The sequence below is a fragment of the Natator depressus genome, chromosome 13 (assembly GCF_965152275.1).
Source record: "Natator depressus isolate rNatDep1 chromosome 13, rNatDep2.hap1, whole genome shotgun sequence".
Taxonomy (NCBI): Eukaryota; Metazoa; Chordata; order Testudines; family Cheloniidae; genus Natator; species Natator depressus.
In genome coordinates this window covers 26,097,128-26,112,520 of record NC_134246.1, presented here as the reverse complement: position 1 = coordinate 26,112,520, position 15,393 = coordinate 26,097,128, and the positions used below count along the sequence as shown (strand labels likewise).

The 15,393-nt window shown below is 46.7% G+C and overlaps 1 protein-coding gene across 1 annotated transcript in view; it reads right to left on the bottom strand.

Annotated features, from left to right (window-relative positions):
* Positions 1 to 11,195, bottom strand: part of PIGU (phosphatidylinositol glycan anchor biosynthesis class U) — a 41,486-nt gene extending 30,291 nt beyond the window's left edge. The window contains exons 1-6 of the mRNA XM_074969754.1: positions 11,010 to 11,195; positions 7,370 to 7,434; positions 5,945 to 6,004; positions 4,493 to 4,555; positions 2,439 to 2,548; positions 361 to 461 (exon numbers count right to left, since the gene is read on the bottom strand). Of these exons, the coding sequence (XP_074825855.1) occupies positions 361 to 461; positions 2,439 to 2,548; positions 4,493 to 4,555; positions 5,945 to 6,004; positions 7,370 to 7,434; positions 11,010 to 11,139 (529 nt within the window). The 5' untranslated portion in view covers positions 11,140 to 11,195. The remainder of the gene's footprint in view (positions 1 to 360; positions 462 to 2,438; positions 2,549 to 4,492; positions 4,556 to 5,944; positions 6,005 to 7,369; positions 7,435 to 11,009) is intronic.
* Between the last annotated feature and the right edge of the window lie 4,198 nt (positions 11,196 to 15,393).

Below are 15,393 nucleotides of genomic sequence, written 5' to 3'. Positions count from 1 at the left end.
CCTCCCACACCTACCAGGGTGTTAGGACCCAGGGTCCCAAGTCCTTGCTGACCCGAGTCAGACTGTGTGTGTGTCTGTGTGGATGGAAGGATGGCTTCAGCTCAAACGTGAGTCCGAGCCTGAGCTGAGCGTGTAGTGTAGACACACCTCACAAGACCAGAGACTTTTTACACATATTGGGATGACAGACCTTGTACTTAACTATGTATTTGCCTTTTGCTTCAGTGATTCAAAGCAGACCTTTGACATTGCCTTGACCCAGTCTGTGATGTGTCTAGTATTAATTGCATTTCCAATAGCTCACAGTTCAAATATTTATAGAAAGATGTGAGCCGGGGCAAGATTGTCCCAGTGCATTACCTTTTATTGTAGCCAAAATGAAGAATGCAATGACAGTATTGTTGATGGCACAGGTGGACTTTGCAACACAAGACATCACTGTGTACGGATTTAAGAGATAACTGAAAAAGAATAAAAACTCAATTACACTCATGCCATTAAACAAAAAAAAAGAAAAAAAAAGAAAAATACCAAAGCAAAGGGAGAAATATCAAAGGAAAATGGAAATGATGTGCTGTTTCTTTTTGATTATTTAAAACGTTTACATTGTATGGTTTCCTCTCAACCTCAAAGGGATGCAGCTGAATTGATGCCTTTCAAATGGTGCAAAATCAGATGCTGCATTTGTATGTAAACAGGACTTCATGTCATGGCGAAGGATGGGGTGATTGTGGGAGAGCAGAGTGGGAAGTAGGAGATGGCAGAAGGAAAAGAGCCCATTTAAAATGCAATTCTGTTCTGAAACGTGATCAAATAAAAATGGCCCTTGTTACTCAGCTGGTCTGCTCCCCCTTTGTATTCAAAGTCACATATGCTGACTTTAGTGATTGAAATAAGTTCCTGCTGCATTTTTTACTCCTGTTAGCCCTGAGGAGCCAACACGGCTAAACAGACAGCAAGATGGATTCTATTCCTTCTTGTGCATAAACAGAACTGTTTCCTATGTCCAAGTCTGTTACACCTGTGCAACCCCACTGAAGGCAATGTGACTGCACAGGTGCCCAGCAGGGCCTAATTTGATCTGACAAACCTTTATTGCAGGTGGGATGTGCGAGAAGCAGAGAACCCAGGCTGATGCTCAGATCCCAGGGTAACTCTGCAGGGCTAGCAGTTTAAAATTTTTACTTGTAAACTGAGCACATCTGAGCTGTAATCACCGAGAGATAGCAAACACAGAACCCACAATGCTCTTTGAGAGTCACTCTTCAGAATGCAACCATATTTTAAAGATACCAGCTCCTCTCTGAAAATTTGAAATGAATGATGCAGCGGTCTAATTTATCTGGGCTCCAAGGAGCAAAGAAACACTCTGATAGTTTATTGAATCAATAAACTAGACAGCAGATCAACCAAAATCCATTGTAACAAGTCAGTCCTTGGAGACAGGAGAGGGGATTATGATTTGCCAGCTGTTCTCTCCTATGAATATTTATCATACTACTGGGTTCTCACAGTCCAAGGTTGGCCTTTTCATAGGCCTTGTTAAGAAAAAAAAAAAAAAGAGGAAAGTTTCAGCTTTCTCACCCCGGGGGAGTTGGTGGTTTACTGACCTATACAATTCATATCAGGACAGGAAAGAATCATTAATGTTTCTTTTATGAAAAACCTTCTTCTGATCAAAGGACATCAATAGTAAGGGAAAGCCAAGAGGCAGATCCCTTTTGATTAATTCCAGACTCCAGGTTTATCTGATTTATTCAGATCAAGAAAGATAGATTTGTTTCTTTTCATTTTAAGTACTTGCCTCCTATACTGTGTTTTAATTAGAGTTTTACTTACTCCAAAAACTTAGAGCATGTGGTCTGAATAATGGGGTTTTTTATAATGTCTCAGAGGAATGTTATTAAAGATGACTAGGTGAAAACCGAGTACCCCAGACCCTTAAAAATAATTTCTGGGTTTTCAAACAAACAGTCATGCCCTGGGAATACCTTGCCCAATTACCCCTAAACTTTCACCCAAAAAAAAAAAAAAAAAAAAAAGCTCTCTTCTGGAAGGGGAACACAACAGACATTTTGGATGCACTGGTTTAGTTTTGAAGAAGTTAGAAGATAGGAAAAATTGGGCTTTTAACAGAAACCTAAACAACAGAGACACTACAATCTCTCCATATTAGAGACTGTACATTGTCAACCCCAATAGAAACGGGTTGAAAAAATTTATTTTACTATGTGAAACAAATTTGGAGAAGCATTAGCTGTCTGTTGCTTGACTATGGAGATACAGTGCTTGGCACATTTTTTCTGTGTACCTAGAAAGAGAAAGTAACTAAAGAGAATACTTGACTAAAATGCTGAAACCCCTAAATAGAAAAATTAAAACATGGGATGATTTGGAATCTAAGTTTCTTGCATCTGCTTACAAGAAGCAATACTTACAACAGTGCTACCTTGAGGGGGATGTAGTGCATTTCCATCGGGGTCCGGATGAGTTCAGCCACATCTGATGCATACTGATCCAGTTCTATTAGAAGTTTCTGTTTTTTAAACTGAACAAGAGAGAATGACCGAAAGCTGTCAGACATGGAAATACACTGTATCTATCTAGGGTCTTCAACCATGTCCATCACCATGATGTCTATGTAGAGATGCTAGTCACCTGATACTTAGGACAAAGGTATGCTTAACAAGCCCAATTTTGACTCCCCTCCCTACTGACTTTGCCTGACCCAAACCATTCTGCTTGAAGTTGCAGAGACATGACTGAATGCCAGACTTGGATTTTTCTGTCAAGTCAGGGAAATCAGAAGAGGCACTGGAGAGATATAGGAGCTCAAATAAAAACGAAGTGTTCGCACTTCCTGGACAATTTCCTAATGCTTTTTCAGCTCATAGTTCCAAAATAGCTTCCAGTTTAGTTTATTTTGTTGCCCTAAGTAACAGCAATAGTGATATTTGCTCGATTTGCGTGTGCAACAAGGGAGTTATTGAATCAGTTATTAAGAGTCATTTTGATGTACATTTTGAATGCCCAGTGTGTTTTCAAATGCAACATGGCAGCTTTTGTGCACTCTCTAAAGCCTGCATTGTCACCAAAGAATGGTGAACTTTACAAAACCCCCAATGTAACATCTAAGTTCTACACAAACAAAGCCATTCACTACGCTATACTCAGGATTGTGCCTCTCTGTGTATGCCCGTTGCTTCAGAGCATCTGTTAGAGATCTCCTCTGGGCACCCAAAATATGTTTCATATCTCCCCCACTAAAATATATATGTTCTCCAGAGAAGTGAAGAAGGTGATCTGTAAATCTACTGAAACTTCCCACAGAGAGTCTGAAGAACTGCTGTACTGGTGAGGATTTTTAGACACCAGGAGCCATATCACCCTGTGCTATTATTTCTTCAGCTCTCCCAAGCTAAGCAAGGTTAGGCCAGGTCCCTGCTTAGATGAGAGACCTCCAATGAACACATAGGTGCTGCAGAAAATGGTAGTAACCTTCCTTTAAATTGGTAATGAATCAATGTCCCAGCATGATACTAGGGAACACTGTGCTGCCGTTACAGACACAGAGTCTCCTATTTGCAAAGATTGCCTCAATTAAGTGATTTATGAAAGAAAGCACACCTTCCTCAGGGAGAGCCACTAGCTTCAAATTCCATTTATTAATATTTTGAAGGGAATGATAGGGATTAAATCACTTCGGTGTCAGATTTCTTGCCCAGTGCAGCAGAATTATCGGTCCTCCACCATTCTGGATTATGTGAACTCAAACTACAACCTTCTTTACAGCTAATAAACCTTATATTTACTGTTAGGTACTTTTTGGTCTGTAAATTAACCATGCTGCGTGTGGAGACAAAGCCAACCATGTGAGTAACTGGTTAAAAGCTGTAGTGGGAACAGGCCTAAGACTGAGAGCTCCACTGTCCTGCCAAATCCCTACAGCAGTAATTAGTTTTGCACACCTGAAATTCTCACTACAACTGAAAAGGAGTCCTCAATTCCTGTCTTAAACTGTTGCATCTCATCACTGTGTATGGTCAACCAGCTGCCATGTTTCACCCCAGAAGTGGCTGCATTTCATTTATGGTTGACCTGATCCCAAGGTATACTTTCAATATCAGTTTCTCAAATGCTTGAAGATCCTTTCAGATGAAAGGAGGTATGCATGTGAGAGATAATCATTAAAACTATGACTGCACAGCCATTACGTTAACTTGAGTAACACCACAATACCTACATCATGCTTAAAAGCCACCCCCGTGAAACACATGTAACAGCAGAAGTTAACAGGGTCCATGGTGACTCATCCACATTCTGCATCCATGTTTGCTGACCTTTTTGCTGATTTCGTAGCTATTGCTAATCAGTAGATATTGATAAGCGCATTGTCTGAGTAGACCAGGACTTGCTTCACATTTTCATTTAATGAAATACACTTGCACTGGTCGAGAGAACAAGGATCGGCAGATTCTGCAAGTCTGCTTACCACAACTTTGTTGAAGTCCTGGACGGCCAAGTAGAGGGCAACAGCAGTTAGCACATCAGTTATCTAAGGAAAGGAAAGCAAGCAAAGACTGACTGGTCACTCAAACAAGGAAAACAGTAGCAAATGCAACCACCACATGCCATATTGCACCAATACTCTGAACTGAACATTCACCAGAGTTACTATTGGTAATAGTTCAGGGTGTGAGGTGGAAACATCTTTGCAGATTCTAGCCCTGCGGGTCTTAAGCTATGGCCAATGGAGTAGCAGTGTTTCTTTAAGTCCTTCCTGGTGGGTACAGAGAAGTGAATATTTTGAGAAGCAAGAAGTGGGGGACTGGAAGAGGAGAAACTGTTCACAAAATAGGAGGTCTCTCATCAAGTGGCCCAAAAGATAAGAGAGTTACAGAACCACTGATCTAGCCACAGCAGAGACAGCATGTTAGACACTGCACATGTGGCTAAGAACATGTTCACCAATGAACCAGAAGAGCAGCCTCCTGAATTGACCCACTGCTCACCAGATAACAGTATCAATTGTCTAGGGCTCATAGCAAATAATTTGAAATGGTTGCCATACATGTGTTATAATCAATTTTTAGCCCTTGTGAGAGGTGCTAGATTGCCTTTGTCATCAGAGCTGTAGAGAACAGATGCAATTAGCTAGGTGATTTTTGTTTATTTGTATTATGGAATAGACAAAATAATTTACCGTCACACATGAGTGTTTTTAACTCTAATGTGCTCAGACAGAACCTGCTCCTACTCCCACTAAACTCCCCAGAGCATTGCCATTGACTTCTATAAGAAGCCCACAATTTGAAAGTATAATCTCTACATACTTCACTAAAAGTCACTTGCAATGGAAAACCAGAGTTTGTACCCTATTTATTTAGGACAGTGGTTTTCAACCTGGGAGTCTCCAGACCATATCTAAAATTTCCAAAGGGGTCCAAACCTCCATTTGAAATTTTTTAGGGATCTGCAAATGAAAAAATGTTGAAAACCACTGCTATAGGGCACAAAACTCCCTCCCCTATCTTTTCAGGTCAGCGTTAGGGGTTTGTGTCAAGTCCCTGTTTTTCCCCTTGATGACATTTATCCAGGCAGGAAGTTCTAATGAAGATTAGTATTTGGAGGGAGAGGGAGGTGCAAACTGAGCATGCTTATGTATAGACATGTCTTTCTTTCTAAATAGCTCTTGGGCTCATTAGGGGCCTAATCTACAAAGCTGCCGATTGCCCTTAATTCTCACTGATGTGAATGGAAGCTGTGGGAACTGCGCACTCTCAACACTTCACTGACCTCAATGATCCCTCAGCTGGGCTTAGGATTTGGTGGATAAAAATCAATAATTTAAAAAAATTAAATATATTTTTGCTTTTAAAAAGAAGGGCATTCCTGGAACAGGTTATTTTGTTTTTTAAAAAAAGAAGATTGAAGCAACACTTACCATGAACACCAATTCAGAATATTCAATCAGGAAATGAAACAAGTATATTATTAATGGGGTCTAAGAGAGAGTGAAAGAGAAAGACACAGTCAAATTTTATCAATCCCCTACAAACTCAGGCCCCAATCCTGCAAACTCTTAGTACCATGAGAAGTACGAATTACTTCACTAAGACTATTCACAACATTAAGAGCTATACTCAGTAGCATTCACAAAATCAGGCCATTAAAAAGGAAAGAAAATGTTTGCCCCAAGAAGGCAATGAATTAATCAGTTTATAGGGTGTCACTACATTGATGCTGGCACCACAGGTTTATTTCTGAACCCTTCTCCTCCAGCTGACCATAGCCTTGATCTTGCAAGCATTTACACTTTTATGCATATGAGCTTTGCTGGTGTATCTACACTGCAGCTGGGATGTGTGATTCCCAGCATGGGTAGACAGACTTGCGCTAGCTCACCCTGAGCTAGCATGCTAAAAATAGCAGCGTGGATGTTGTTGCGTAGGTGGCAGCTCAGACTAGCCGCCCGCATCCAAGCCCACCCAATCCACTGGTCCAAGTTCAAGCAGCTAGCTGAAGCCGCTGCCCATGCCACAACATCCACAATGCTATTTTTAGCATGTTAGCTTGAGCTGAGCTAGCGTGAGTCTGTCTGCCCATGCTAGGAATCATACCTCCCAGCTGCAATGTCCACATACAACTACCCATGTGCACAAATTTTCTCAGATGCATAAGTGCTTGAAGGATAAAGGCCCTCACATGGAGGAGCAGGAAGAGCACCAGGATGTCAAAGGTGGCATTGATCTTACTGCAAAATGTAGGAGGGACATGCAGGAGCACACCACCCAATAACCGTACCAGTGTTACTAGTGCTAGCCTGGATGACACACAGCACATGCATGATCACGGATAACCCAACGCCGATATGTTGATGACGCCTGTGAATTGAGTCATAACCTGATGTTTGTTTCTTATCTTGATACACTAGTGCATTAAGTTTAGAAAATGAAAATAATTCTGTCCAGAACAATTCTGTTCAGACTGCCAATAACACTGATATCTGCATTTCTATGATCTCTTTTCTACTAGGAAAATTTGCATGTGAACAGAATATTTGCAGCTAATGAAGTCCCCTGGTCTTAATTTTGCATATGCAGTAATAATCACCAGTTACAATGTCAATCAATTTTGCAGCAGCCAGCTGTGCTGTCATGAACGGTACTTTGTAGCAGGGCTACTCAATGCATATATTTGTTACACAGACAACTACATGATTCTGAAGTTTATAAATCAAGTTATTTATTTTTTGAAATTCACACAGTAGTACACGCACACATAGCCGGACATTTAAAGGCACTGTGTAAGTATATAAGATAAAATAATATGAATTATTATCCTAGAAAAATGAAACACGTTCACTTACTTCATGGAAGACATCTCCAGAATAGGGTGAGACACCCAAATCCAGCAAAGCTAGCCCTTCAACAACTGAAACACACAAGATATCCACATTAGGATTCTGTGGACTGGAGACATAGCAAATCTCACAAATGGCAGAATTATAGCTTTTAAAATATCTGTGATCATAAGAATTTCAAAATGAATCTCTGTCTGAACGGATCACACAAAATCATACAAAACTGACAGAGCAACTAGAATTAGGTGTTTTCTGGTTTATTTCTACCACGCAAATTTGTCAAAACTGACACCACCTGCTATGATGTAATGATTTGTTTCAGGCAGTTAAAAATATTACAGTTGGGATGTTTTTCAATTAACTGTACACAGAATTCTCATGTGTCTGATTGATAAGGCATGCTACTGTCTCTGATTTTCTCACATTACATTTCTTCTGAAATAACAGCCACACCCACAAAACTAATACCTAGTCCATGCTGATAAAAGCTTCCATTCCCTAAGCAGGCATCAAGCCATTAGTAAGTTGCACATCTTGAAGGGAAACTACATTTTTGAATGAAACTACTGTGTTTGGTTAGAGAGACATGGGACAGCCTTGAAGGTCACTTTTTACAGTCCTGAACCAGATGCACACAATACAACAAAATTATATTAATAATTATTATAGGGGGGGCTGGTAGCACTGCCTATTTTTAAGGCTGCCCACCACTTCCAATTATAAGACCCTGTTTCCAGTTGCTTACAACTCGGCCAAACTTCAAGCATTCAGGCTGAAATTTTCCTTAATGGGTGCATACCTCAGGCTGAATGTTTTAAGGAAATTTCAGCTAAAATGGTTCAGCTGTTTCCAAGAGTGGGGCTTCTGAAAAAAATATGTAGTTTTGCCCACATTAAAAAATTCTGGTGACCTTTTCTTTGAGAAACTCTGTGTTCTTATCAACGGCTATTAGCAAAGAAAATCAAGGATGAAATCCCATTTTCCGGGTGTCCCTAAACCTCCAACTTGCAGAAGCTGGGACTGGATGAGAGGGGACGGAATCACTCAAAATGGCCCTATTCTGTTCATTCCCTCTAAAGCATCTGGCACTGGCCACTGTTAGAAGACAGGATACTGGGCTAGATGGATCACTGGTCTGACTCAGTGTGGTTGTTCTTATCCCCATGCTTTAGTGCACGGTCTTGAAATTTAGCAGCAGAGCCTTAGTGGCAGGGATGTGTCTTTTGCTGAACCAGTGAAAATTTGGCCAAGTTATAAGCTTTTGAAAGATCATAGATCACACATGTTCAGTAAGGACTTGCTAGAGCTTCACAGTTAAATTTCTCAAAGATTCCATCTGCATTGAGCATGCTCCAGCATGGAGCTTAGCACAACCTTCTTTGTTGGAAGGGATGCTGCAACATGGGCACTGGAATTGAGACGGTCTCTCCTGTGCTCTCAATGACCTCTAGGCTGGGCCCAGGACATGGTGGATGAAAAAAAAAATTAGTAATTAAAAAACTGACTTTTTTATATAAAAGTAAATATATTTTTGCTTTGAAAAATAAAGCAATTTAAAATTAAATATGAAGTTAAGACAACTTGTTAAGGCCTAAACTTACTGTACTCTTAAAATTAAAGAAAAATAATATTAAGCTGTACATGATTGCTGCTGATGCTTTAAAGAAAGTCAAACCACTGAACTGGTGGAAGTCACTGGCCAAGCACCTGGAACCAGTTTGGTGAAGTGCTAAACCAGCTTTGGACAGCATTGGTCTCTTCCACAGGTACAGAGACTATTTTCTTCATTTCAGATCATTCAACTCGTTTAGTTCAAAGGTTATTTCATTCAATGTTAAAAAGCCAGCTAGGAAAGCTTGTTTTACTCTTCTAATACATGAATAAAAAATAGGTGTGAGAGGACGAAATCTACTAGTTGTAAAATCTTGAAGAATATGGGCTCAGATCCACAAAGGGACTTAAGTGTTGCAATGCTGAGAGTTGTGGCGCCTAACTTTCAGGCACCTAGAAAACCACTGGAACAACAGTGGGATCCACAAAGCCTCAGTTAGGCACCTAGGCTCCGAATGGAAAGAGACAGGCACCTATAGAATGCAATCCATAAAAGCCAGCACGCTTTGTGGCTTCCTGCCTTGGCTAGCCAATGGAAGAGGACAAGAAGAGGGGCATATACTAAAACTCTCCTCTCTCAGCCAGAGTTAGCTACCTCTTTCTGCTAGTGATCCACAACTAGGAACCGCTCTCCTGGAGTCAGGCGGCTTAGGTGTCTAAGCCGTTTCTTCCGAGAACAAGCCCTGGCCTACACTGTAGAGTTAGGTCAACAACTCTGTAAGCGTCTATGCTACAATGTTGCTCCCACTGATGTAAGTCACCCACTACACCAGCCTAATAACTCCACCTCCGCAAGAGGCATAGTGCTTAGGTCAATGTAGTGAGGTCGATGCAGCATCAGCGTAGACACTGTATTGTTTACATCACCCAGGCTCCGGCTGTCAGCCCAGGGCGACCATATCTCAATGTAACTTAAATCAACTTAATTTTGTAATATAGGCTTTCCCTGAGTTAGGCACCTATCATGCACCACACAAGATAGCAGGAGGTGGTGGTGCTGCCCACCTTATCACTTTAAGCCTAGTGGGATGTGGGAGACCCAGGTTCAATTTTCCTCCCCTCCCTGTAACCAAAGAGGGAGAAAAGACTTGAACAGGGTCTCCCACCTCCAGGAGAGCTCTCTAAACACGGACCTATTCTGGGGTGGGGCTCACAAGCTGTTCCAGACCAGAAAAGAAGAGACGGCATCAAGCCTCTTTTAGCCACTGAATCGGGTTTCATAAGAAGAACCAGAAACAAGGAAATTACTCTGAGATTTCTTGTCTCCCCCCACCTTTGCGACTGCCAGCTCCAGTCCAAGGGCTTCTGCAAAGAGCCTCGGCCTCCTGCCTACAGGGGGTACTTTGATCCCGTCTCTACTCCCACGCCAAGGGTTTGCACCCAGCGACAAACACAGGCGCCGGTTTCCAGCTCGAGAGAGCCGCATCTTGCGGGGCTCTAGCCCCTCGCAGCTTAGCCCCAACGCCCCCGGCCCAGGAAGTCCTGCTGGCAGGGGCCTGTCACGCTGCTTGTCTGCAAAGCGCTGCACGCTCAGGACCGCGTGTTAACCGACACTCCTGTCAGGGAGGCTCACGGCTGTGCCGGGCTCGCCTCCGGCCGGGGCAACCTCTCACAGCCCATTCATCCAGCCCGGGGCGGGGGAAGGCTGTGCCGGGTGCTGGGGGGCTGCTCCCTCGGGGCCGGGGGGAGGAGGGGTGCGGGGCTCCCCCGGGGCCGGGGGGGGCGCGCGGGGCGGTGCTCCCCCGGGGCCGGGGGGGGCGCGCGGGGCGGTGCTCCCCCGGGGCCGGGGGGAGGAGGGGGTGCGGGGGGCCGGTGCTCCCCCGGGGCCGGGGAGGGGGGGGTGCGGGGGGGGCGCGCGGGGCGGTGCTCCCCCGGGCCGGGGGGAGGAGGGGGTGCGGGGGGCCGGTGCTCCCCCGGGGCCGGGGAGGGGGGGGTGCGGGGGGGCGCGCGGGGCGGTGCTCCCCCGGGCCGGGGGGAGGAGGGGGGTGGTGCTCCGCCGGAGGGAGGAGGGGGGCTGCTGCCCCGCAGGTCTCACCTCGCTTCCAGGCGTTTAAAGGGGACGCCACCTCGACCCGCTCGGAGATGAACCCGGCCAGGCTGGAGCGATACAGCACGGCACGGACCGTGACGGCCACCAGAATCCCCAGCACCAAGGGAGCTGCCATCTTAGCGGGGGAACAACGACCTCGGCGCGGGTTGTAGTTCCCAGCTTGGGCTAAGGAGCGGGGCGCCTATGGGTCAGTCTCGTACAAAAGACTACAACTCCCAAGATCCTCTGCTACTCAGTCGCCTTCCGCTTCCCGAGACATCGTGCAAGCTACGGACAGTGCAATGGGACAAGCCTAGGAGGGATGCGAATTAGTGGATGGATCGCCAGACCAGCTGCTTCCAATCCCTGCTGAGTGCGGTTGCAACATTTAGGGCAAGAGAGGAGCCCTTCAGCCTCAAGGGGCTTCTAGGGAGAATGCCCCTGGTTAGAGCCCTGCAAACCTGTCTGTGGACTGTGCTTGCAGATCGGATGCAGATACACATTTCGTATCCATGCAGGGGTCTACCCATGGTTCTGCTCTCTTCTAGCCCTCTTCTAGCCCTCTTCCTGGCTTCTCATTGCAGCAGCCTGGTGGGTGGCTCTCCCCTTTGCCATGGCCACAACCACTGCTCCCCCTCTCTGGATGGAGCACTCTCAGTAGGGTTGCCAACTTTCTCTTTGCAGAAAACCAAACACCATTGCCCCAAGCCCTGCCCTGAGCCCCCGTCCCGTCTCCAAGGTCCCTCCCCCTGCTCGCCCCATCCCTCTGTCACTCACTTTCCCCTACCTTCACTCACTTGCTCATTTTCACGGGGCTGGGGCAGAGGAACGGGAGGAGACAAGGGCTCCGGCTGGGGGTGCAGGCTCTGGGGTAGGACCAGAAATGAGAGGATCAGGGTATAGGAGGGGGCTCTAGGCTGGAGCAGGAGATTGGGATGGGGGGGGGGTGAGGGCTCTGGCTGGGGGTGCGGGCTCTGCGGTGGGGAGGGGGATGAGACATTTAGGGTGAAGGAGGGGGCTCAGGGCTGGGGCAGGGGTGCTGGCTCTGGTGTGGGGCCAGAGATGAGGGGTTCAAAGTGCAGGAGGGGGTTCCGGGCTGGGGCAGGTGGTTGGGGCGCATGAGGGGTTGCAGGATGGGGTGTGGGCTCTTGGAGGGAGTTTGGGTGTGGGAGGGGGCTCAGGTAGGCAGTTGGGGTGCAGGCTCCAGGAGGGAGTTGGAGTGCGAGAGGGGGTTTGTGGTGCGGGGCGGGCTCCAGGTGGCACTTACCTGAGGTGGCTCCTGGAAGTGGCGACGTCCTCTGGTTCCTAGGCCCAGGGGCTGTCAGGGAGGCTCTGCACCCTGCCCTTGCCCACAGGCGGCGCCCCCGCAGCTCCCATTGGCTGTGGTTCCTGATCAATGGGAGCTGGCAAGCCGTGGAGCTGGCTCTCAGGGCGGGGGCAGCACAAGGAAATCCCTGGCCGCTCCTACACCTAGGGACATGTCGCCGCTTCTGGGTACTGCGCGGATCCAAGGAGCCTGCCTTAGCCCCTCTGTGCCTCTGACCAGACTTTGAATGTGCCCATTAGCGGCCACCAGGGTCCCTTTTCAACCAGGCGTTCTGGTCAAAAACCGGACACCTGGCAACCCTAAGGCCTGGTCTACACTATGAATCTAGGTCAAATTTAGTAGCGTTACCTCAATTTAACCCTGCACCTGTCCACACAACGAAGCCCTTTTTTTTTTTTGACTTAAAGGGCTCTTACAATCGATTTCTTTACTCCATGCCGACGAGGGGATTAGCGCTGAAATCGGCCTTGCCGGGTCGAATTTGGGGTACTGTGGATGCAATTCGACGGTATTGGCCTCCGGGAGCAATCCCAGAGTGCTCAGTTGTGACCGCTCTGGACAGCGCTCTCAACTCAGATGCACTGGCCAGGTAGACAGGAAAAGGCCCGCGAACTTTTGAATCTCATTTCCTGTTTGGCCAGAGTGGCGAGCTCACCTGCACAGGTGACCATGCAGTCCCAGAATTGCTGAAGAGCTCCAGCATGGTTCGAACGGGAGGTACGGGATCTGATCACTGTATGGGGAGACGAATCTGTGCTGGCAGAACGCCGTTCGAAAAGACGAAATGCCAAAATATTTGAAAAAATCTCCAGTGGCATGAAGGACAGAGGCTATAACAGGGACCCGCAGCAGTGCTGTGTGAAAATTAAGGAGCTCAGGCAAGCCTACCAAAAAACCAGAGAGGCAAACGGCCGCTCCGATTCAGAGCCCCAGACATGCCGCTTCTATGATGAGCTGCATGCCATTCTAGGGGGTGCAGCCACCACTACCCCAACCCTGTGCTTTGACTCTGTCCAAGGCAACACGGAAGCGGGTTTTGAGGGCGAGGAAGATGATAGCTCACAGCAAGGAAGCGGAGAAACCGGTTTCCCCAACAGCCAGGATCTGTTTGTCACCCTGACCTGGAGCCAGTACCCCCCAAACTACCCAAGGCGGGCTCCTGGACCCTGAAGGCGGAGAAGGGACCTCTGGTGAGTGTACCTTTGTAAATATAATACATGGTTTAAAAGCAAGAGTGTTTAATGATTAATTTGCCCTGGCATTCGCGGCCAGTAAAGCTACTGGAAAAGTCTGCTAACGTGTCTGGGGATGAAGCGGAAATCCTCCAGGGTCATCTCCATAAAGCTCTCCTGGATGTACTCCCAAAGCCTTTGCAAAAGGTTTCTGGGGAGGGCAGTCTTATTCCGTCCTCCTTGGTAGGACACTTTACCACACCAGGCCAGTAGCACGTAGTCGGGAATAATTGCAGAACAAAGCATTGCAGCGGATGGTCCCGGTGTTTGCTGGCATTCAAACAACATCCGTTCCTTATCTCTCTGTGTTACCCTCAGAAGAGTGATATCATTCATGGTCACCTGGTTGAAATAGGGTGGTTTTAGTAAGCAGACATTCAGAGGTGCCCGTTCCTGCTGGGCTGTTTGCCTGTGGCTGAACAGAAATCTTCCCCACTGTTAGCCACATGGTGGGGGGAGGGGTGAAGCCATCATCCCAGAGAATTGGGTGTGGGGGAGGGGGTTAGTTGGGTTTCTGCTGCACGTTAACCTGGAAACTGCAGCCCCTCCTTTTAAATTGCCAACCCATTTTAAATGGCCAACCCAGCGGCTACTTCGTATGGGAAATGAGGGTGCTGCTGTTTGAAACCATTTCCACATGTTATGAAGGTTAAAGAAGCCAAAAGACTGTGGCTTACCATGGCTGCCTGCAAGCCGAATTCTGTTGCCCGGCCCTGCGGGAGTGATCTCTCACACCAAACCGGCATACCCTCAATAAGAGGCAAAATGCGACCTTGTAATGAAAGCATATGTGCTATGTAATGTTAACAGCAAGGTTTACAATGAAAGAGTGTACCCATTGTTCTATAAAATGTGTCTTTTTAACTACCACTCTCCCTTTTTTTCCCTCCACCAGCTGCATATGTTTCTCCTTCCCAGAGGCTAGCGAAGATTAGAAGGCAAAAAAAACCACACTCGTGATGAAATATTCTCTGACCTCATGCTGTCCTCCCACACTGACAGAGCACAGCAAAATATGTGGAGGCAGACAATCTCAGAGTGCAGGAAAACACAATATGACTGCGAGGAGAGGTGGCGGGCTGAAGATGGTAGGTGGCGTCAGCTTGCTGAAAGAAGGCAGGAGTCAATGCTCAGGCTTCTGGAGGATCAAACTCATATACTCCAGCATATCGTTGAGCTGCAGGAAAGGCAGTAGGACCACAGACCGCCGCTACAGCCCCTGTGTAACCAACCGCCCTCCTCCCCAAGTTCCATAGCCTCCTCACCCAGATGCCCAAGAACGCAGTGGGGGGGGGCCCCCTCTGGCCACCCAGCCACTCCACCGCAGAGGATTGCCCAAGCAACAAAAGGCTGGCATTCAATAAGTTTTAAAGTGCTGTGTGGCCTTGTCCTTCCCTCCTCCACCACCCCTCCCGAGCTACCTTGGCAGTTATCCCCCTATTTGTGTGATGAATAAATAAAGAATGCATGAATGTGAAGCAATAATGACTTTATTGCCTCTGCAAGCAGTGATCGAAGTGGGGAGGGGAGGGTGCTTAGCTTACAGGAAAGTAGAGTGAACCTGCGGGAGGGGGTTCCATCAAGGAGAAACAAACAGAACTTTCACACCATAGCCTGGCCATTCCTGAAACTGGTTTTCAAAGCTTCTCTGATGTGCATCGCACCCTCCTGTACTCTTCTAACCGCCCCGGTGTGAGGCTGCACATAATCAGCAGCCAGGCGATTTGCCTCAACCTCCCATCCGCCATAAATGTTTCCCCCTTACTATCACAGATATTGTGGAGCGCACAGCAAGCAGTAATAACAATGGGAATATTGGTTTCGCTGACGT